The 24,945-nt window shown below is 34.4% G+C and overlaps 1 protein-coding gene and 1 pseudogene across 2 annotated transcripts in view; both read right to left on the bottom strand.

Annotated features, from left to right (window-relative positions):
* The window catches only part of LOC144445854 (voltage-gated purine nucleotide uniporter SLC17A9-like), a 10,478-nt gene extending 1,001 nt beyond the window's left edge, over positions 1-9,477 (bottom strand). Inside the window, exons 1-9 of the mRNA XM_078135495.1 lie at positions 9,355-9,477; positions 7,667-7,793; positions 6,818-7,037; positions 5,598-5,697; positions 4,835-5,059; positions 4,003-4,099; positions 2,966-3,088; positions 2,132-2,303; positions 1-301 (exon numbers count right to left, since the gene is read on the bottom strand). The exon at positions 1-301 is cut by the window's left edge and continues 1,001 nt beyond it. Of these exons, the coding sequence (XP_077991621.1) occupies positions 132-301; positions 2,132-2,303; positions 2,966-3,088; positions 4,003-4,099; positions 4,835-5,059; positions 5,598-5,697; positions 6,818-7,037; positions 7,667-7,793; positions 9,355-9,473 (1,353 nt within the window). The 5' untranslated portion in view covers positions 9,474-9,477 and the 3' untranslated portion in view covers positions 1-131. The remainder of the gene's footprint in view (positions 302-2,131; positions 2,304-2,965; positions 3,089-4,002; positions 4,100-4,834; positions 5,060-5,597; positions 5,698-6,817; positions 7,038-7,666; positions 7,794-9,354) is intronic.
* Positions 9,478-16,058: 6,581 nt separating this feature from the next.
* Positions 16,059-24,914, bottom strand: LOC144445852 (voltage-gated purine nucleotide uniporter SLC17A9-like; annotated as a pseudogene). The gene is made up of 10 exons (XR_013481930.1): positions 24,825-24,914; positions 24,021-24,147; positions 21,478-21,697; positions 20,122-20,221; positions 19,391-19,633; positions 19,029-19,125; positions 18,264-18,383; positions 17,541-17,712; positions 16,432-16,610; positions 16,059-16,143 (listed from the first exon to the last, which is right to left on the bottom strand). The product of XR_013481930.1 is annotated as a voltage-gated purine nucleotide uniporter SLC17A9-like (transcript).
* Positions 24,915-24,945: the final 31 nt, after the last annotated feature.

The raw sequence follows: 24,945 nt of genomic DNA, 5'->3' as shown, positions 1-24,945 counted from the left end.
TACTGTAGAAGAAGATTTACTGGACGGAGAATGGGTAACGACTTCATAAAAAAAAGTAAACTTTGTTATTGCAATTTTCCGACCACTATGCAATCAGTCATACAGTGGTACACATTTACTCATACAGCAATTTATACAATTCTCTCTCCAGTTCCAAAAATCACAAAGACTATCCATCCAATAAATGATATAGAACCGGTTATACTGAAGACAATGCTCCAACTGTTGAAATAGTCCATTATATGACCACTGATGTAGACACCAAGAAATCCTGGTATTGAACCGACTGAATTCATAACTCCTGTTTGAATAAAACAAATCACAAATCTTAGAGATCACATTTTCTAGTGTATCTGACCCCTGACCTAAATGACGCAGTCCTTATTACCATACACATAAATAAACATTTGTGTAATTTTTAATGAAGTTCATAAAATAATCATTCTTCGTTTGTATCTTCAAAAATTACACTTGCTTATCTATTTTTAGTTTTCCCAGATTTGTATTTATTTGATAATGGGTTGTGGTTTCCTTGAACAAAGTAACAGTTTAAAGCGTTTATTCCCAGGCATATTCTACTTTAAGAGACTTGTACACCAGTAATTACGTAGAATACCTTCTCAAGTAATTTGGGTTTTTGTCATCCAAGTTTCTAATTACTAAGTCACTATCCAAATCGGTGAAAATTGCGGAAAGTAGTAAAACTCAATATTCAAAGCAATACAATGTGACTACAACTTTTTTTCTCGATATTACCGCGTTTATAATTTACAACCGATATGAGGAAAAATAAAAATAAAAAGAGGTCAAAAGGACATCAACACTTCATCATATTAGAATACAATATGGCCGTCGAATATATTGGAAAATAAAATATTGCGGAATTATTTGAAAATAAGACAACGAATCACAACATTTCTTTCATTATTTCAAAAGGACCAGTAACAAGCTTTCATATGGCAACATTTGGAGAGAATTGATGATTTTCAAGGAAATTGGGACATTCTACCTTAACAGGTAGGGTATCTAATTTCTAAATGTCTTTACTGATGAATCACACTGTGTATGTCAAACTTATCTGTAGTAATACTCTTCAATGTTCAATGATAATCATGCTATGGGTGACCGAAAAAGGAATGTTTGATGGAAACTATAAAATGTAATCAATCAATCAATCAATCAATCAATCAATCAATCAATCAATCAATCAACCAACCAACCAACCAACCAACCAACCAACCAACCAACCAACCAACCAACCAACCAACCAACCAACCAATCAATCAATCAATCAATCAATCAATCAATCAATCAATCAATCAATCAATCAATCAATCAATCAATCCATCAATCAATCAATCAATCAATCAGAAAATTTATACAGTGCCTGTACTGTATCCAATACGAAAGTGCAGAGGTGCTACATATATATTGAAAACTTTCGCGAATAAGTATGTTTTAAGGATCTTCCTGAAGGCATTGACTGTGGGTGTCCGTCGAAGCTCCAGTGGCAATTCTTTTCCAAAGACGCGGTGCGGCACGTGAGAAAGCACGGCCACCAAGGGAATTAAGTCGTTAATTGGGTTCAAACAGTGAATATTTGACCGATGACCGAAGTGTGCGATTAGGCTTCTCACGGAGGGTATCCGATAAGTAAGGCAGTGAAAGGCCATGCAATGCTTTATAAGTGGTCAGTAGAACTCTGTAATCAATTCTATATTGCACTGTAATGGCAACCAGTGCAAGTTCCTTTAGTATTGGTGTTATGTGTTGACAATTCTTTATTTAAGTGAGGTTTCTGCAAATTATCGATTGAATATGTAATATAAGCTTACATAATATTTTGATTATAGTTCGATATATCACAAGACTTGTGGCTGTGGATGTTCAAATGTTATTAATTGCTGTGTAAATGATATCAAAATGAAAAAAGTCATTTTTATTTGAATGGTCTATGAACGGTATTTCACCTAAGTGTATATTGATTACGGATGCTTATAATTTTCTGATAATTATATACATATATTTTTAATAATTACTGTTGAATCGTTCTAGTTGTTGAAATGTAATAATTATGGGGGAAAAGTCACTGTGATCTGAAAATAGGTTACTATGGAAAATCAAAACTTACCGTACACTGCGCCAGCATGAGTCGGTGCCAAGTCTTGAGTGTTTGCATATGCCCCAGCATTACCTATGCCGTCCATACAAAAGGCGTATGTGATTGCTGTTAACGTTGTAGCAAAGCATGTCATGTGTCCAACAAACATCAGTGCTGTGGTATAACCCAAAGAAGCCACTGTCTGTAAGACGGAGAAACACATGAATCAGGGTCGAATACCAATGTTTATCAATTTTTATATATTTATATATTTATCAACGCATGGACAGCTCCCCTCCACTGTTTATGATCAAAGTTACGACAGATTTAAGAACTTTAACTGACTTGTAATATTCCATACCTGTTACAACTTCAAGTGATATAAGCTGCGTTGATAACCTATATATATTTTCTCACGTCAAAATACTTGCATAAAATCTCATTAACTATTCTAGTATATTCTTAATTTCGATGCATGCCTTCACAGCCATGGCATTACAACTGTTTTATGGATTGTTAGAACAATTGATTTCATGATAGGGACTGCCTAGACATTTTTTTTTATAATTATGTTGTTTAAAGAGGTATATTATTGGGTCGTTTATAAGTTATGTCTCAATATAAAATTTCAGTTCAACCACTTGCAAGTGACGTTTAGGTATCTTCAGTATGAAAGTAGAATATTGCGACATTCTGATGCAGCAACAATTATGTCAAAAAGGTATTAACCCAGCTTCTGTCCCTTTACTGTTCAACAGTGTAGTCTGATTCCCCATAAACTGTTTTATTGTGCAAAAGTCACTAGTGCTATCCAATTGTGATGATTATATAAAAAAGTTATGAAGTTGAAATATTTTCCTGTACCTGTAGAAATTTTCTCGTTGTGGTTTTACTAATTCCGTTTGATATCATTCGATCGGCGACATAACCACTAAGTATGCAAGGTAGAGCAGCAACCGACCAAGGTACAACGTTAAACACCCAGCCCTGTTGAAGATAACATTTCAAATACAACATTCTTTGTAAAATTGAATATATTGAAATAAATTTGCACAGCCTACAAAACTGTGCAATTAGACAACACACACAAGTTTGGTTTTAGAACGGTAGCAGGACAAATCTCTTTCTCGCATCACTACACCATTCTCCAGACCTTCCGGCTTCTCACCAAAGCAGTGCAAGTTAGATTTCCTGGTCGAGAACGCCAATACAAAGCGATAACTTTAGGCGACGATCTCACTGCTAACCAAACTGTCTGCCATTTTCAACAGAGCGAACAGACCAGAAATACCAACATAGCACCATGCCATTGGACAACATCAGTCACATGATATTGCCATTTATTCACGATCTCACAGTAAACAGAAGTGAATAGGGCCAAAATCAACAACAGTATTGTCCTCGACAGTTTATTTCAAATTTCAAATACACCATCATATTTTTCAAGGTTGTGTATTTTTAAATATAGTAGACTGTACCAGACACCCACATCATATATTGCATATATATCATATAAGTTATAAGTTATGTAAAATATATTTTGTGCTGGACACTATTTCTATCAAATTTCATAAAATAGTTCATAAATATTAGTCTAGTTCCTATACAGTATCGTTACGATTTATACCTTCACCACAGTTGGCATCCAGACTAAAATATGATTAACCTGTGTTAGCGTATTTTTTATCCAACAGTGGATTTCACTTATTGTTCATGACGGAGTCGTGTAAGTTTGAGTAAGAAGACTGCGCATGCAGCACCTTTACGTTTTACCATCAATAACGTCAGCATGAAATCTCATGAAGCACTGTGGGTAGGGATGACCCTTTAGGATTGTTTCTTGCATCCTCAACATTTCATAAGCAACCGAATAGAATGTTAACAACTTTGTAGATTATTACCTTTTCATCGGGAAATTTTTCAGTAAAAAAAGTTGGTAGCCAGTTAAATAGTAAATGCCAGGCATAACCAGTACAAAAATTGATAATGAGCATCGCCCTATATGAAATAAAGAAAACAGTAAGATTATCGGCCATCGTAGCACTTTTTAGTTTTTATTAAAAACCTCGTTTTGGACTCTCCAATTAGATACTAACATTGTAACATCAATTGTGAAATAAATACTAACAGAAACACACAATAGGACAATAGTTATATTTGAATGTTTCAATTAGAGACATTTTCTCTTTGGTATAAGCTTATGTTTTCTTGTTTTCGTCCCTCAACGATAGTTCCACAACATGACACATGTGTTATATTATATTTTCACAAAACGGTTAGTCTTAAGGTATGAGCTATTAAACCATGTACGAGCCAAGTTGTATGCATTCAAACAGAAAATGTGGAATTATGTCGTTCTAAGCGCCGTCTGAGTTGCACGTCCCGAAAACGTGCGTCTACATTGATTAGTTCTGCGGTGCTCGAAATGGGAGTCTAAACGTTATATTTTCTACATTCACTTTAAAGTTGAGAGCTTGCGCATGTATCATAATTCTACTATTCTCCAATTTTGTTCTTCATTTAACTGGAAATAATGGTGACATAAACGATTAGTCGTTATTCGTCCTTGAACTAAACTGACAAAACACCTTATGGCACTCGTATCTTCCCTGGCTGAATGAAGGAAATTATTGGCGATGTAATGATTCTCTGTATATAAATTCCTGTTTATCTAGATGCTATAAATACCTAGAATGGTTTGGTATGATGGGGTTTCAGCTGTTATCTACTTACCAGAATGCTCGATGTCGGAGCAATATTTTCCAAGTTTCCTTGGTTGTTATTTCACCCTGAGACCTCCTCCTTCTTGTTGTACATCGCTGTATGCATTTCTTTCTCATAAGAACTATCCTTACTAAACAAACCCAAAGAATCGACAATGTCCCAAAAAGATAAAAATTGACTTGCCAGCCATATTTGTCTAAAAGGTACGAACATACACTTCCACTTGTTATTAGTCTGCAAGAAATATGAATACATTTCAATTATAATGCATGTAACATTTTGGATATTATACAGTTCGAAAATCATGTACGCCTTCGCAAACAAAATAGAGGATTTATTACATGGTCATTCTATATTGCGATAATGCTGTCGCATATCTAGAAATATGAATTAAGACAATAAGAATCGTTATCATTTCGATCATTCTTCATTTAAGCTTGTACAGGCACATTTATATAATTCTTCAATATTCAGTCGGAACTTGTGACATAAGATTTCGTTGCTTGTTGTATTCGACTCGTAGTGAATAGGCCTCTTATGTCGATCATATTATGCTCGGCCAAATGAAGAAAAATACTGAGAAATTATATGTCATTTTTTCCAAATAAAAGTCAGACTTTCGACGTGGATTGAGTCATAAGTTATGAGGATTTGTATATTTACACGAGTAAAGATAACAAAGTTCGTTCCTAGTACATTTGCCGATCAGAAATAAAATACATGCACATTTATTTCTAGTGTAAATGCCAAGTGGGTCTATTTTAAAACCTACCCTAGTGATGCCCCAGTCCCTACTGTTGTGTAGAACAAATTTCGCCTCTTCTCCTGTACTTTCATAACCGTTAGACTGGCAATGGTTGGATAATGAAATGCTATGGATATATAAATGGACGAATGAAATATGAAGATGGACAATTGTTCATGGAAAGACGTCACTGGGCAGAATTACAATATCCAAGCTCTAATGCCGAGCTGGTCTCACTTCCCGTTAAACTATATAAGTCGTATAGTAACTCTGCTTAAATAATGTTGTTGTTGTTGTTGTTGTTGTTGTTGTTGTTGTTGTTGTTGTTGTTGAAATACCAGTGCTCCAAACGTTGAAATTGCACAGTTCCTTAAACGTTGTTGCCAAGCACTTGTGAACAGATAAACTTCAATTAAACGCCAGTGTAAATGTCCTAAAAGTGTTACATGCTTTTCTCTTTCATGCTGTCTTTTTAGATAAATTTCACTTTTCCTCTTTCATTTCAATCTTTTTATGCCTTGAAGAAGATCTCCTGGGTTAGGTTGAATCGTTACTATACAACAAAGACTTTATCCATAGACAATCGGATTTGTTCTCCAATCAAATCCTGATTATCTTACTTACAATTTCAAGCCATCATTTCATTCGTCTGAATGTGCGATTTGCAATTCATATTATACGAACAGTACGATTACTTGCTAACATTTTAACAAGAGTCCCCCCCCCCAAAAAAAATGTCTAATCAGACTTTTATTTTCACCCTGAATACGCTTGTATTGACTACTGCTATCACCTTAAATATGATTTTGGGTAGGTGGTAAAATAGCACCTATGTAACTAACTTAACTTTGAAATCTTGTATATGAGCACCACTGCACTTGACATGTGTTTGACCATTATGAGCCAATTATGACATCATATTCACCCTAATCTCTGTTTTGACGAATACAAAGAAAGTAAGTCGATAGCAAGAATCAATACAAGTGTAGTAAAGACAGAAATAAGTCTGACTGGAGTTTTCCTTTAAGTTGATAGCAGTAATCAATGCAAGTAATAAGTCAGACTGGACTTTTCGTTTTAAGTTGATAGCAGTAATTCATAGAAGTGTACTAAAGGCAGAAATGAGTCTAAATGCACTTTTCCTTTAAGTTGATAGCAGTAATCAATACAAGTGTACTAAAGACAGAAATAAGTCTGCTTCGTCTTTTCCTTTAAATCCATATTCTCGTATTTACATTCTCACTCACCTGCAGTCATACCAAATATGACTCTAATTACTGCAAGGAATGCTAGTTGTGACGGTTTATCATCAAATGTATAAACAAAGAATGGAAATATGGCTGTCTGTATACCCCATCCAATACCAGCTATAGTAGCTACCTGGTCACCACCAAATCGATCACTTAGATATCCTGATAATATCTGTGTTGTAGGGTATCCCCAATAAAAGCTAGATAACACTAAACCCTGTGAATAAAATGTACTTTATCACTCAAATATCTAAAAACTATTTTTGGGGTGATACCAATATTGCCAACTCTGTTTTAAATGTAAACTGTTATCATTGTATTGCAATTGCTAAATAATTGGTTAATTGTATTACCTTACTGGGTGGATGAATGGATAGATGGATGGATAGATGCATGCATGCATGCATGAATCAATCAAACAAACAAACAGACAAACAAACAATCAATCAATCAATCAATCAATTAATAACTCCATGAAAATAAATTTTACTTGGTAATATGGATGAGAAATTGATATCTATTTTAGAACTTTAAACAATGTGAAACAACATAGTCCAAGTAGGCTTTGTAACTTTGTCATAAATTACTCACTTTATTTAGACTTTTCAAAAAATGTCCAAAATGTGTAAAAGGTTAGGTTTTGTATGTGATTTGGAAACAAAGTGAGTAAACACAAGCAAATACAAGAAATGTATGCATGATGATTATGTCTCCATGTGGAAACCGACAGATTCAAGCAAAGACTAGACATGATCAAATAGTAAAAATATTGACTGTAAAAAAACAGTGTGTCCCATCAGTGAAATGCCATACCAACTCCATTTCTCCGTGAAAAGTTGCACTCACCGTTTCAGACTTGTCCCAGTCAAACTGCTCGGACATGACGACAGCACTAACCGGTAGAATATTTCTACAGCCGATAGTCAGGGCACTTAAAAGAAATATCGCCAATCCCCATACCATTTCCTCCTTTCTGAAAAATAAGGGTAATGAAATTGTCTAAGCAAAGGCATAATCAAATTATTCATTCATTTGTAGGATTCTAAATATTTTATTTGGTGTTGAGGGAGTAAAGTATTATATTTTCACAAGATTAACTATATATATATATATATATATATATATATATATATATATATATATATATATATATATATATATATATATTTGTACGTGTACGTGTGTGTGTGTGTGTGTGTGTGTGTGTGTGTGTGTGTGTGTGTAAGCAAGATTGTCTTTATAGCCACTTGCTTTGAGTGCGTCATCATAAAGGGGTCCTGCCTGATTGAAAACATTATGATCACATGAGATGTCGTACAGTCTTCTATTTATGGCTGCTGGGAGATTCTTGATGATAACCGGTGGGTGATTCGACTGTGAATTGATGTAGACTAGACTGGGTTGTCATTTGGTTTTCTGTATGGGTGATATTTCCCACCGGAAAGGTCTAATATGATATCGAAGTAATTTACAATCTTCAGGTTAGCTTCGATGGTTATTTTCAAACCGATGTCATTGACGATCTTTGTGATGTTTTTCTTTATCTGTTCTGTCTTGTAACCCGATATTTTGTGGAAAACAGCTAAACCGTCATCCCTGTATAGACCTACATGGTCTTTAGAGTACTGCGATGCAATAGTACTTCGAATGTAGGAACCCACTCGTTCGCAAATCTCGGCTCCATCATAACTTCCCATAGTCACGTCAAACATATCTTTGTTGTCTCTTTTAACCCATGGAATATTATCATCAAATAGGAGAGATTTCCTGGCATGCATAAGAATTTCTATATCATGATCTGAGATATCAACGTGTTGTTTCGCGAAGCTTAATGTGGGGGTCTTTAACCCTAGTATTATAACCATTTCCTTTCAAATTCCATTGATCAAAATATGTCCGGAATTAACAAAGAAACGATTTTGGTATTCCTCGTAAAAATAATCAGTCTTTGGTGTATACAATATATATGGTTGAACTGCAAGCATGAATAATGAGGGCAATCGTCGCTATCTCATGGGTAGGAATTGTGGACGCATAGTATTTCTTAGATTGTTGATTTGCCTGTTTACAGGTAAATATAATAACGTTTAGACTGATTTCTTCTACCTTGGAAAGAACTACCACTAGTTTAATCTTCTATTATAGAGGGTATATTGATACATTTGTAGTAACAGGATTCGTGTGATATTAGGAAAACAACGGTGTAGGCAACCCGATAGGCAATAATAAGCAAACGTGTCCCTGTGTGTAGGGACAACATCTATAACAATAACAGTGAGTGTAATACCTCGGGTGTAATTACAGCACGGGTTCGTTCAGAGTCTCACTGTTATGATACTGAGTATGTAGTTCTACATACCGTAGTCCTGCTTGCATACGGAGGAATTCGGGACTCGATTCTGACAATTGTCCCTCCCCCTCCTGTTTAGAGTCAAGTCAGTAATACAGACTCGTGCACCGTCATGTAAGCAGGACTATACATACCGATACAGTTGTACAGTTCGTGCTAAAATATCGGCTTCATAAAGACCCACCTTGTCCAGAATACAAAATCTGTATGTACAGACACTTCCTCTTCATTACCATCGTCAAGTAGCAAACTTTCCCCTGGACGGCTGTCTCCCGCCTCGTCATCAACAGCATCCCCGTTCATCGTACTATAGGCCTAAACCAGCTATTAACTCAGCTATTCACTCAGCTGACACTCACTTCTGACCCTGATCAAACATGCGCAGATCGTTCCATGTCAAGGTCCTTCGACTATAGACAACATCCTTCGCCTTCCATTGTGTATGCTTCAGCATTTATGACAATAACAAATTCTCATGACTATTCTGTGGCAATGTACAATTTATATGCATTTACGATATTTTCTGGAAGTCATATGATGTATAAATTTTAACAACAAGAAAACCATAAATAGTGATCTGTTATTCTCGCTTTGTTATCAATGGAAAGGAAAGGATAGCTGTCCTTTGGAATGTGTTGGTTGTTGTTGTTGCTGTTGTTGTTGTTGTTGTTGTTGTTGTTGTTGTTGTTGTTGTTGATGTTGTTGTTTAAACACGGCTGGCACGGAATTGTCGACAAGAAATCATTTCAATTCGACACTCTTTCGATAAAGAACTGACAGACCACTATAATCCTTATTTTGTTCTCAACAAAGAACCACATCAGCAACAACAACGACGACGTCAAAACCAGTGTGCGAAATTAACGCTGGTCCGTTGGTCCGAGACCAACAGTTTTCAGCCAGAGTTTCTGAGCACTGCTGGTCCTTCTGACCAACAGCTCTATGGAATGTAGCAGTAGGGAGATTGTTATGACATCAAAGGCATACAACTTATCCTGTGGCAATAAACATGTTATCAACGTACAACTAAGGGGGCCTTTATGTAGGCGACAATGAAACTATGTGTACGTATTGTACACGCACTTGGGGATCATTTTCATGCTCCTAAACACAGGAATGAATCGTATAATAGTTATCTTTTGTACTTCAAGTACTTTTGTCTTGATGGTAATTGAAAGTCTGATGTCAAATTTCGTTGCTTAGTTTCTGGTACTGTAAGCTTACAATTCGAAATGACTTAGAAACCTTTCCGGGGGATATTTGTTTGTGTATCTACATACTCTCGTAAATAGGCGCTGAAAATATCACTGTGACAGTAAGGGGGCCGGGGGGGGGGGGGGGTAGCTTAAAACTTAACATTGGAGGTGTTTTAAATAGTAGATTCGATATCTAATCCCAAAGTGATCCCCATCAAGGACCGCACTTTCAAAAGTGGTCCCCATAATATGTTCGCGACGTTATCTCTTCAATTGTTAGGTTAACACATTATTAATGTTGTTGTTAGATTTTTATGTCGTTTGTTATGAAATAAAGAGTATCTTCATGAATATAAATACCTGCTTATAGTGTTTCTTTCCAAAATATTAGCAAATATTAGAGAAAGAAGACAGGGCATACTGTAACTGACTTTAATATTCATAAAAATCGATGCTAGCTTCCTTAAAAAACAATAAACGTACCAAACTCTTACATTTTCATATTATTTTTGCTTGTGTAAGAAATACGAAATACTGAGTCTTAAGGTTATGTGCCAACGAGTGTATTACCCTTTTCAGAATCGATGGATGTAATGTTTCTTTCTAAAAATATTATTGAAAATGTTAGAGAAAGTTAATCTTTTGTGGTGGTAACCCAAACGTTTACACGCGTACGAATTCATATAGGGATGTCCTTCACAGTAGTGTAAATTTGCCTTGCCAATAAAAAATCTTAACTTTTTTGTACAAGAAATCTCAAACACATTCTCAGAGGCATGAAAGAAAATCGGGTAGCATCATATACATGTTTAAAATCGAGATCAAAACTACAATAAAATAAGGTCATTTTAGAATCCAATATGGCGGCCGAATATATATTACATCAAACCTACGGAAACATATCAGATTATATATTTCCTTGAAAAAAAAAAGGTGGTGAACCCCCAATTTCTTGTATTATTTGAAAAGAACGAGCTTTCATACGACATACTTTGGGAGGGGGGGATTTCTAGCTTTGAATTTCAGGGAAATTGGTTACATGAGCATACTAGTCTATATTTCCTAGTAAATATATAGTCAATTAATACGTGAAAACGTAACCCCTTGATTTTATCCATTTTACAATATTTGATAGAAATAATTTAAATTAGAATTCTGTTATGTACAGCCTATGACCTGCAATAAAACACAATTCAGACATACATGCATACATACATACATACATACATGCACACACACACACACACATACATACATACATATACATACATACATACATATACACATACATACACACAGACATACATACATACATACATACATACATACATATACACATACATACATATATACATACATACATACACACACACATACACACATACATAAATACATACATACATACACACATACATACATACATACATACATATACACATACATACATACATACATACATACATACATACACACACACTGCCATGCCTGAAGCTTCACACTGAGTGAATGCCATAGGTTTAAAACAAGAAGTCATGACAATAAATACTTATCAAAATATATATGGTTTTATTTAGTTAAAGTCAAGTTTGAACATTGAGTATTATATTATTTTTCAGTCATTCAAACCTGAAGTACATAATTACAACCACTTGTGAAATTACCCTTCCTGAGTATACGGTACAATATAAATACATGTACATAAAATGAACTTCCAACATATAAGAAATGCATTACAGAACAAGGAAAGACCATAAAGGTCTACACATCTGTTCTTTAGAAGGCAACCTCAACGGAGCCATTTTGTCAAATTTTATATTATTTGAAGGACATATTTTCGACAGGCAGTTAAACATGGTTTATTAAAAAGCTGACATGCTAACATACATGTTTGCAACATAATTGCACATCAAACTATTGTATGGAGCCCTGAGTGACAGTTTCAATGCTGTCAGTAATCAAACCAAACAATGGATGACTTCTAGTTTGATAAAGGTCTTCATCCAGGAGTTTGAGTGTAGCATACTATGGGTATCTCTTTATTAAATTCTAACCAAAAGTACAAAGCATAGATATCTTTCTCCAACATCTATGTCGAAAGTCAATATTGTTGTCATGAGAGTATCATCAAAAGTAAAAGTGGTCTTATGGAATTCAATTTAAATTTTGACACAATATTTCAAAATGTGCCAGTTATCAGAAAAGAAACAAAATACTTAGTCAATGTAGAAGGCTGGATGGTTCACCTGCAAGTGTTCTCTCCACAGTTTTCAACTCAGTAATTCACAGAGACTCTGATTGGTTGAATAAGTCACATGATTAAGTCAAATTCTGCCTATGTTATGTTCACTGTACCAAGTAACCCAGATGTGACCAAGTTTCTTGTATACAGAAACATGACCTTTGACATCGAATGCCAACACTTGATATGCTACTCTAGATCTAATGCTTATTTCTCCTCATGATTAAAGGTTGCAGATAATCAGGTGTTCAAAAATTACTGAGTTCACAGGCTTTGGAGACTGATTGCCAGGTCAAAAATCCAGCATACTACATATTGACAATCCAGCGTACTATGTACAGTGTCGTATCAGTGCAATAAGGTCATATCTGCTATACAGACAGCAGATACAACCCTATTGTGCTGATGCGATGACAGGTCGACAGTTCAGCATACTAAAGATTGACAGTCCAGCATGCTATATACAGGTCAACAGTCAACAGCGAATTTAGTGTACTTCTCCTTTAAGGGAGAAAAATGTTGTATAAAGTTAAAATAATACAATTAAACCTCAAAAAAAGATTTCAATATAGATTTGCACTTTGAAAATTGATATTTACTTCTGGCAATACACAGTCCATTCAGACAGTGGTCTTTGATTGACTATTAATATCACATTAATCATACACAGATGTTGTTCCTGAAGTAGGGTTTGGATATTATATCATTTTAAACAAACATGAGCATATTATTTATAAGAAATTTGTTTGCATAGGAATTTGTTTTTTCATGATAATTATCAAAACAAACTCTATCTTCATTACTGTGGCTATTTTAACTTAAAACTTACAATTTTACAGAAAGGTATGAAATCAGAGATAGAACAAGGATTATTTAGTGAAAATGAAAACATATCTTGGAATAAAGATTCTCTTCATAAAAAATGTATACAATACCGATGTCGTACTATCACGGCCAATACTGTAGACTATGCAGTCTATATGACCAATTTATATGCTGATATTTATACATTAGCATATGATTTACAGAAGGCTGAGGAACATGTAATGATTACTGAAAGACTGTGTGTATCATACACATTTTATGTTCCCATAGAACGATTTTAATAGAATATGGGTATGAAACACACTACTTCAACAGACCACTCATTACATATATAAACAATTACCACTCGTCCTCAACTGATACATAGACACACACACAACATCATCGGAACTAAGAGGCTAATATTAGAAATTTTAAACCTCGTGTTATTTTCCTTTGGTTGAAATGGTACCTCAACACAAGTCCCATGTTAATCAGTTTTTTATGTCTCTATTGTTGAAGTCATTTCTGTAGTTGAATAGAATTTCTATGCCTTTTTATTCCATGAAATGCCTTTTGTAGTTATATTACACTATCAAAATGTTATCATTATACTGTTTATAAATAAATCAAAAACTGGTTCTTCATATTAAAAAAGGTATAACATATTGTATCCATAAATTGGTTCTGAACCTGTTCAAAAAATCTGCAGTGAAAGTAAAATAGTTAAATATAATATAGAAAATTGTGAAATACAAAAAATATATTATAATATTGGCAAAAAAAGGCAGAATATTCATGTGGCCTTGTATTTCATTAACTATCCTGGTTATTCATCGAAAACAAAGGTTCATGAGACAAGTATGTACATGAGGTAGACATGTTTGCAATGATTTGGACAATTTAGCTATATCTACCTCTCTTTCTCTACCCTCATTATTACTTGAATTTAAATCAGAGGTTTTATAAATTCAAATATTTAATGTTATATCCAAACCATTACATGTATGATAATTTGATTCAGTTGATAATTTTGATGGCAATTGCACTGTTTTCTGACAATTTATTCATCTGATTTTTTAAACTAAATGCTTACTGTTTCACCAAAAACCTTTAAATACATATGTGTATGATAATTTGACTTAGATGGTAATTGTAATCATAACTGCATTAATTTTGAAAGGTTTTCATTGCGACAATCATACCTTTTTTAATTGAAATAATATTTTGTTCAAAACCTTTAAACATGTTTATAATAATTTCATTCAAATGGTAATTTTTACTGTTATTGCACTCTTCTAAATGTTTCTTCATAATGATTGTTTCATTTTATTTGCCAAACTGAAAATTATTTACTCACTAGCTGGCAGATCCTAACTTGCTACTTACGAAAATGATTTCAGAACAGTAACAATGGAATTTACTGAATTGCATGAAAGTATATATTTTTTCTTGGGTGAAACTGATATTCAGCTGTGAATGAATGCATATGATATTGTGAAGTAGGAACTCTTTATCATCAAGATATGGTGTACAGTATTGTGATCTGCTAATGATCTGGTAATAATTTAACTATGTCACATATTGCAAACCACCTGTTACCCGATCATTAATCAGTATTCAGGATAGGACATGTAAACTGTTGATACTCAAAGTACAATTGCGATCATAATTTGATGCAAAATGCAGTCTGTGCGCAACTTCACTATCGTTGAAGCCATTGTAAATACTTCTCATTTGACTATATTGCTTAATGGAAGCATTAATGAAAATATGGTTAACATGTATCTATGAGAGTTGTATATGGTACAAACAGATAGTTACAATGTAACACTCTCAGAGGTGGTTATTGAATAATGCCTCAGACATTGTGTTGATGGAGATAAAACCAATTGTTGCTGGTACTGAAAGTGTTGTGTCTAGTAACCTTGACTGATGAATGAAACAACATTGCAGTTACACTCAGACAATTACTGAGTGACCACTTCAAAGTGGAAAGTACTGACTGTTCCAATTATAATCATGCTGTGTAGACTACACTTAGTAAGAAAACTATGATCTCACTTGCAACAGCAAATTAAGTAGTGTAGTTTATAATTATATCATGTACGAGTCATTCAGAACAAAATATATGAAATATATACTCTGGTTGTTCCACGTCCCAACAATGTGAGTCTATGTCATGACAACGCGTGTCTACGTCACTGGTTCTGCTGTGTTCAAAATATCAGTCAATATGAGTCAAAACGTTCAAAATTATCCATACTTTCCCTACCATTCCTTTGATGTTACTGGCGCTTCTATAATTATGTTATTCTCCAATATTTTTCTTCATTCAGCCGGAAAGTACTCGTGACCAAAGGGTTGTCACTATTTGTCCATTGCCTTGTAGTGACAAAGACCATTTAGGTCACTCATATTTTCCTGGGCTGAACGAAGAAAATATTGAGGAACGAACAATATAGTTTGTAATTATTCATGATAAGGATATAACTTTAGGAAGAAATTAATGCTAAAATCGATGTGAAAGCTGTTGATATAATATTTCTTGTATATAAACTCTGAGTTTTAGATATTACTTATCGATTAAAAACCCAGACTAGGAAATTATTTAGCTGTTAATCCATTATCATAAAGTGTACATATTTCTCTTACAGCTCCTGATTGAGACGTCAAAATAATGGATCAATTCATTGTTGATTTCCTGATCTGCAGAATATTGCACTATAACTGTCTGAAATAGACAGAAAATGAAAAATATCAAGATAGATAATATCATTACAAATTTGTACGTATAAACATTTTTTTTTCATAAACAGCTTGTTTTCAGAGCTTTACTATCAAGATTGGCACAAACTTACTCTATTGTTTTTCAATGTGGTAGATTACACAAGTTGGTGATAGCAGTTCCTCTGTTGTGTGATTCTAATCACCTTGTGATTAAGACAGTGTAAACATTGGAAGTCCCAAAACAGTCCACTGCAAGTTCATGGAACTCTGTCAATAATTTCAATATACTTACACATAATTTCTAGGTAACTTTATCCCCACTGCCAAAGATAACAAAGACAATAGCTCCAAAGGCACCAACTACTGCTGTGGAGCTAAACACAGAAGACCAACTACCAGTGGAATGTAAAATATACCCACTTATGTAGACAGCAAAGAATCCTGGTAAGGCACCGGCAGTGTTGGAGAAACCTGTCAGTGGAAAATTTCATACACTAATGAAAATTATTATGGAAGGGGGGGGGGGGGGGGGGGGGGCTTCAAAGGTCAACTTTATTTGTAGTTAATAAACATGATAGCAAGGAAATGTTTCCTGTCAAAGAGATGATGCTCATGATTACAGCATCATTCAAGGTACAGAATTGTATACCATACATAGCCAAAATATTGCCTTTAAACAGAAAATATGGATGTATACCCTGATTGTTCTATGTCTTGACTACTCATGTCTACATCACTGTTTCTGCAGTGCTACATACGAGTGTAAACATTCCAAATTACCATTTATTACTTTTCCTGATTTTTTCATGCATTATGCTTGAAGAGGTATAAGTATATTATTCCCCAATGTTTGTCTTCATTCAGCTGGAAAATATTCGTAACCTAAGGGTTTGTCACTACTCGTCTAGCGACTTGCAGTGACAAGGCCCCTTAGGTCACTCATATCTTTCTTGGCTAAATGAAGGAAAATATTGAGGAATATTATCTATCTGTAGTACATGCTTGCATACGTAATGCATTCATACACAGTTATTGGCAAAAGGTCAGGCAACATCATTTCTTGCAATCATCATCATGTCATACGATTTTTAAAATTGTCACAAAGTCCAGTTGTTGGTGATGACAGCATGTAGGCATAGTAAAGTATATTAAATCAGTAAAGTATCACCGATTCATTGACATCTACAGCCTAAATTACCACACAAGAAACCAGTCCATTGGAGTGAACCTACTATATTGGAGACCAGTCCATTGATGTGCCGATGTAATTTACCATATAGGAAACCATGTGGGTACATGTACCTAACTTTCCACACAGGAAACCAGCCAATAGTGTCTACCTTAATAATATAGGAAACACACCAAGCGACATACATGTACAAAAGAATGTATTTAACTTACCATACAGGAAACCAGCCCATTCAGGTGCCAAATCATTTGGATTGAGAGATGCTCCAGATGAATTAAAACCATCAAACAATAAAATACTAGTTACTGTCAGTAAGGCTAGACTGTAGCTATGTGTATAGGTAAAGAGTAGTAGACATATCGTAATCCCTAGACCATAGCAACCCTGGCAAAGAAACAAGAAGAGAATCAATGAAAAAACAATATATTACGACGAGCTTTTGTAAATATTTCCAACTTTAAAAGGCTAATTTTCAATCCTGGGCCAGTGTCTCGACACTTCCAACATGCATCAAGCCAACATTTACATGAATACAGTCCCCAAAATGCAACAAATTTCAAAAATACTGTGACTGATTTCTTTTATGAATATTCACACCGTAGTCGAACATTAGGGAATAAAACATTTGTAATACTCTCTAAAAACAGCAGTTCTATGGCACTCAATGAGCTCTGTAAGTGTGTTACACGGTCAAAGTCACCATAGCATAATGAGCGTCATCTTAATCCGACCCCTATTCATATGCAGAGTAACAAATTGAAATAATTCCTTGTACCAGTAATACATGAAATGTTGGTGTTCTCCTATCCCTTACTTACATTGCAGTGATGCACAAAAAAAACCTTCTGACCCAAAACTGATATTGTTATTGTTCGGCATCCCAACAATCAGATTGAACCTTTTGAATCACGCTTCACTTTATACTTTTGCCATACCTGCATAATTTTTCGGGCTGAGGTAACAGAGTATTTTAAAACCAATTTGTCTGCGATGAATCCACAAATCACTCTGGATGGTGCATTGACTAGCCATGGCACAACATTGAATACCCATCCCTAATAACAAGAAAGAACATACATGTATTTATATTTATCATGGTGTCAGCAGGATTTATGGGTACAAATGTAGTGCAACTACATAATCACAGAACATACACAGATGGGTAGATGCTTAAAACAGACCAAAGTTGCATGAGGTAAATAAGACCCCTGTATACACTCTTTGGAAAGTTTAATTCAAACAATCAACACCAAGTGTGGTATCTGATAACAGAAGGTCTTAAAATAGATCTCTTGTGTTCAATCTCAGTCTAAGTTTCAATCATTTGTATTACAAGATTATCTATGAAAATAGTCGTGTTTCTAGTAAGGTCAGTTTCACTCAGTCTAGATTATAGCATATTGTATTTTACAACCTCCTGTTATCAGATACCACACTTGGCATTGATTGTTTGAATTGGACTTTCCAAAGAGTATATACACAGGGGTCTTGTCAATTGAATTTATCTTGACAATCACAATTGTGGCTATTCCTTTCATGCTGGTCATTTAAATTTCATTGTAGTTGTAAGAATTTTTTTTCACAATAATTGTTGTTGTTGTTGTTGTTGTTGTTGTTGTTGTTGTTGTAAAATGACAAATGTATCAAAGATGACAACTCATCCAAATTAATAATGCAAACACTGTTAGGATAGGGTTTACCTTTTCTCCTGGAAATTTCTCTTCAAAATAGGTTGGTAACCATGAGAACAGAAGAAAGAAAACATATCCACTGCAGAATGATGATGCAAACATTGCCCTAAAGATGAAATCAAGAATTAAATGTTTACTAGTATCACTGTGATGAAGATAACAGATTATTTTCTATAATGGTCAATAATATACCAGTGTACATATATTTTTTTTATAATGTCACTATATCTGTCTGAGGTGCTATTTTCTCACCTACAGTCAAACTTAAGTTGATAGCAGTATCAGTACAAGTGTAATAACAGCAGAAAGACGTCTGCCAAGAATTTTTCTTTAATACATGTACAAGTAATCACAGTTTACTCTGCACTTACCACACGGCTTTACTTTTGAACCAAATTTTCCAAGGAATAGGCTCTGACAAGGAGTCCTTCTTTTTCCAAAATAATTCTTTACAGGACCTCTTCACATAATCTATGCTAAGGCCTTCTGACTTCATTAAACACATTCGAATTGCAAGTGCCCAGATAATAGGTGCTGCCCCAAACACATAGAAAACTGTTTCCCAGTTGAACTTGTGCAAGAGGTAGGAACCAAGGCTTCCACATAATATCAACCTACAATTAAACAAATATCACATATGAGGCAAAACATTTGAAGTATCTCACTACAATACTTCGTAACACTCCATTTATCATTATCATCATCATCATCATCATCATGTTATCATCATCATCATCATCATCATCATCATCATCATCATCATCACCACCATCACCATCATCATCATCATCATCATCATCATCTTTTAAGGAACATTTATTCCTGTTTAAACCCTGTTACAATTTTAAAAAGCTAAAAAAAATGCATACAAAGGTAGCAGGGCAAACACACTCTAGTAAAGTACATAGTGCAATGATAATGTCCCAAATAAATGTAGAAAATTCTATCGTTACAAATATAAAGGTGAAAACGGTCCATCATCATCATCATCATGGTCATCATTGCTGCTACAATGACAGGAACTACCAAAACCATGAATGATGACATGATCAACATGGACATAAAATACCTTACAATGTATGTATAAAACAAATCAACTAACCCAGCAGGACTTCCGGCAACAATAATTGAATATATGCTGGATTTATTTTCTGTTGCTATCTTTCTACTTACTAAGCTGATTACAGCTGGAAAGTGAAGTGCTGAAATAAAAACAAAGTAACACATATTATGAGTATACATGTAGGTATAGACCTGTTGCTGGTTCCAAGATGCACTGCACATCTTTTCATACAATACCATGTATTGTATACATGTACGTGCTGAGGGGTCTGCACGAGCTACTCAGGGGGATAGTTGTCACCTGACCGTACCCTTGACTCGCCTGTAAAATCACTCTGTTATTGAAGGTGTTTAGTCTTTGTTCTATAAAATCACTCGTAATCAAAGATGTCAAAAAGTCTTGCCATAATTTACTGATCAAAATGTTATTTCAAATGTAATAAAGACAAAACAAGACTAAATGTAACAACATAAGCGACGTACTCTCGTACAATGCATCTTGGAACCATAAAATAAACTATTCTTCTCTTACAGAAATCAGGTTCTCTGGTTAAACTATATGTAGTGAGAATACAGAAAAAAACCCAGCGCCAACGGTGTTGTAGCACATCTGTACAGTTAATGTGATATATTTTTTTTAGAAATGCTTATCCACATCCCAATTCATCCCTGTTGTTACCTATGCAATATTCTTCATAAGTTTACTATTACCATGTGTGGTATCTTATTTGCTGGGTGACTATTGAGTGTTTAATAGATTAGTGTATCTACTTGCCTAAACTACCTGTGTTGTTGTCTATGCCATATACACTATCATTTGGCTGTTACTATGGGCATGGTCTTGTTGCTAGGTATACATGTATTCACTTTTTGAACATTTATCTACTTGCCTAAACTACCTGTGTTATTAGCTATGCCATATAATGATATACATGTACACCATCATTTGGCTGTTGCTATGGGCATGGTCTTGTTGCTAGGTATACATGTATTCACTTTTTGAACATTTATCTACTTGCCTAACTACCTGTGTTATTAGCTATGCCATATACACTATCATTTGGCTGTTACTATGGGCATGGACTTGTTGCTAGGTATTGTGTACATGTGCAGGGCTCAAACTTAATGGTTGTCTGATTCCCCTGGACAAGTAAAATGAGCTGCCGGGCAAATACATCTCCATTCTCGAAAGAGTGAATACATTGTAGTATTAACTTACAGATACAGTAGACAAAGTAATTGACATGTATGTGTAGAGTAACTAATTATTGGTATTTTAAATTAATAATTTTCAGTGAAAATATTCTTGGTTTTCTGATGAAAATTGTTATAGCTACACTTTAAGTGTATAGTGTGCAAGTAATTATATATGAGTACACCAATGCTTGCCACATACCTTCAAATGTACCAAATATAATTCTCTGTATTACTAATACAGTCATTTGAACTGACTTGTCAGGAAATGCATACACAATATATGGTGTGATAAATGTTAGTGACCCCCAACCAATGGCTGCCATGGTGATGACTTCTTCTCCACCAATCACATCACTGACATATCCAGCTGGTACTTGAGTCATGGAATAACCCCAGAAAAAGCTTGACAGTACCAACCCCTGTAGATGGCAAATGGAGAAAACAATTTTTGATATGTACATGTTAGGTTTATTAAAATAATTAATTATTGCAATTCTCACAATGAAGATGTTTATCAAGTGTATTTGATGAACATTTATTAACATACATTTTTTAACATTTTCCAGTCATTTTAGAGGAAACTATGATACAGCCAAACAAACACGTAGACAGACAGACAGACAGACATACATACATACATACATACATACATACAGATAGACACACAGACAGATAGACACAGATATTGCCATAACATATCCTTGTTCCCTTATAGAGAGTAAAAATTGGGGAAAGCATAAATAAGTAATAGATTCTAGGGATTTAACAGAGGATGATTTGTTATCCTCAACTATATTTACAATACAGCCATATATATACATATATATATGTACACATTTATATAATATGTTACACCCAATTTGTGAAACTGCCCAATTCATGAAATGTGCATTTGCCCACTTCATGGAATGATCAACCTTATGCAAATGAGAGTATTGATTACGATCTAAAAGGGGCCAAATTAATTTTTGGGGGCAAGAGTTTTGAACTGGGGTGTTGATTATCAAACTTTATTAAAAACACAAGCTACACTGAATTATAATAAAATAAGAATTGTGAAGTGATGAGTTTGTAAATACATGATAATAAAGTTGTTTGATTCATATTCTGTTTTGTGTGTGTCCTATAAAAGATGCCCACTTCACGTACTGGGCATATCTTACAATACCCACTTCATAACCTGGGCAACAAGATTGCCTATTTCATGAACTGGGTAAAGTTACAGTGCAGCTCACATAAAACATCATCTGAGTGCTGGCATCACAAAAGGATCATTCTTGCACAATTGGGGTGCTAACTATGCATTGATGCACTGTTGTTGTTGCATCATCAAAGCATCTGCATGGAACAATGCTTGCATCTCTCATACAAAATAAACAGCACTTTATGCGCACATGCTTTTTTTACCCATTTCATGAATTGGGCAATTTCACAGATTGGGTGTTATATATATATATGCATACACACGTATTCCTGAGAATAAATGAACTCAGCAAAATTCAATATCAATCATAAAATAATTCCATTTATATGATTGATTAGGTGGCATACATGTATAGACTTTAAACCCAATCTTGTTTGTTCTGGACCAACTTTCCAACTTTATATACAATGTACATAGTGTCCACTATGCAATTAATTTAATTTAAAGTCTAATCCATCATTGGTCTTTAAGGTAAAAATCAATACAGATCATGTCATTGGTTTTGTGTGAAATTCAATAAATACATCAAAATAGTGACAACCTTTTCAACTCTTTAAAAAGTGTACACAAAGAGAGTGTTAATAAGCCCCTTTAAAATGAAAAACGAGAGACATGCATGTACATGTATTGTCAGGTGATAGCATACATTATATCATATTTCATTCAAAATATATTACATATTGCATTCTCAAACATCTGCTGACTTGGACAAGCACCAGCAAACAAAGCAATTTAGGGACAAATTTCACTTGGTTCTTACAGAGGTACATTTTGTACAAGCTTCAAGTTTATACACATATTTTTGGATAGTTTTTACTGCATATTGAAAAGGTACTTGCAGTATTGTATTCACATGTACACTTCCACCACTTGCAATATTTAGTTGATTTTCTGGTTCCACGATGCATTGCGTGAAAGGACGTCACTTATGTTGTTACATTTAGTCTTGTTTTGTCTTTATTACATTTGAAATAACTTACCATGAGTGATTTTATAGAACAAAGACTAAACTAAACACCATCAATGACAACCATCCCCCTGGGGAGTAGCGCATGCAAATTCCTCAGTGCGTATACAATATGTGGCGTTGTATGGAGAGACACGAAATGCATCTTGCAACCAGCAACAGGTCTATTGACTGAACACAAACCTGGTATACTTAATACATGTATAACTTCTAAATGATCCAATGATGTATTATTTATCACACATGTACATATCAAAAATGATCATGAAATCCTCTACTACCCAATCAACTGTTCTAAATATACATGTACATACAAAATGTACATTGACTTTGACATTATACTGGAATGCAGTTTCACTTTTTCAAGTATTTTCATTTGAGTAAAAAAATTCATCAACTCAGCTTGTGCCACTCTAAAATCTCTCCCAGCTTTGCCATATGGAAACTTGTTTCTGTCACTGAAATTTTGGGGTCGCCTTGTTTTCAAGGTAATATTTTAAAGTTTTATTTTCCCATAGAGTAATAACACTATTAAATGGCCATATTGGTCATATAACAAGTGGTCACTTACTGTCTGTGCTTTGTCCCATCCTAATTGTGTTCCCATGGCAACAGCTGAAACTGGAGCAACATTGCGACAAGAATAATTCAGAACACCAAGCACAAATAGAGCAGCAGTCCATTTCCATTTGGTAGCACTGAAAATAAATCACATAAAATTTACACAAATGTATATGTAAACATATGCAATGGACATACTACAAATCTGGTAATACTGGTAATGCGTAGTACATGAACAGACATGTACTACTGGTAATGTGTACATATTAATATTATTATTATATACTTTATTGTCATGCTAAATTTACATGAAATATACATGAGTTCTTAACATTGCATGACGTTTATCAGCATTTTTACTTTCCACAGCATAAGTATTTACATGAATTAAAACCTTTATTTAGTATGATTTTGCTTAAATACAAGATTTGTGTTCTACCATGGATCTATAAATAGATCCATGGTTCTACCAACAGCTTCACTATAAATTTAGATATGCAGGATACAGACACATTTCAGGACCAAAGTGTAACCTTTCTCAACTGCCTTTACTATTTTGGCGATGCACATAACAAAAAGTTAAAAATCATAAATTAATCTATCACAAAAAGTACTTTGAAATACTTTCGATTGATTTGTAAAATCGTTTTTCAAAAATTGGTTTTTTTTTCTTCAAAATTTGTTGTTAAACCATTATTAGCACAATTGCAGATTTACTGTTACTTTCCCCTGAAAGCCATTTCACTTACCCTTTCCAGTAATTTTGCTTTCCATTCTTGGTGGTTGTATGTGTATGGTCTGCGTGGACTTCTACAGATATCTTTCCATTCAGAAGCGATGATTTGTCTGAATCAGATAGTAAGTAAGGATCAGACTTCACGGTTCGTGTCATATGGTGCGACATGTCGGAAGTTATATTAGTAGTCGGCCTTCCG

The sequence above is a fragment of the Glandiceps talaboti genome, chromosome 14 (genome assembly GCF_964340395.1).
Source record: "Glandiceps talaboti chromosome 14, keGlaTala1.1, whole genome shotgun sequence".
NCBI lineage: Eukaryota > Metazoa > Hemichordata > Enteropneusta > Spengelidae > Glandiceps > Glandiceps talaboti.
This window is presented reverse-complemented; position numbering and strand designations above follow the sequence as displayed.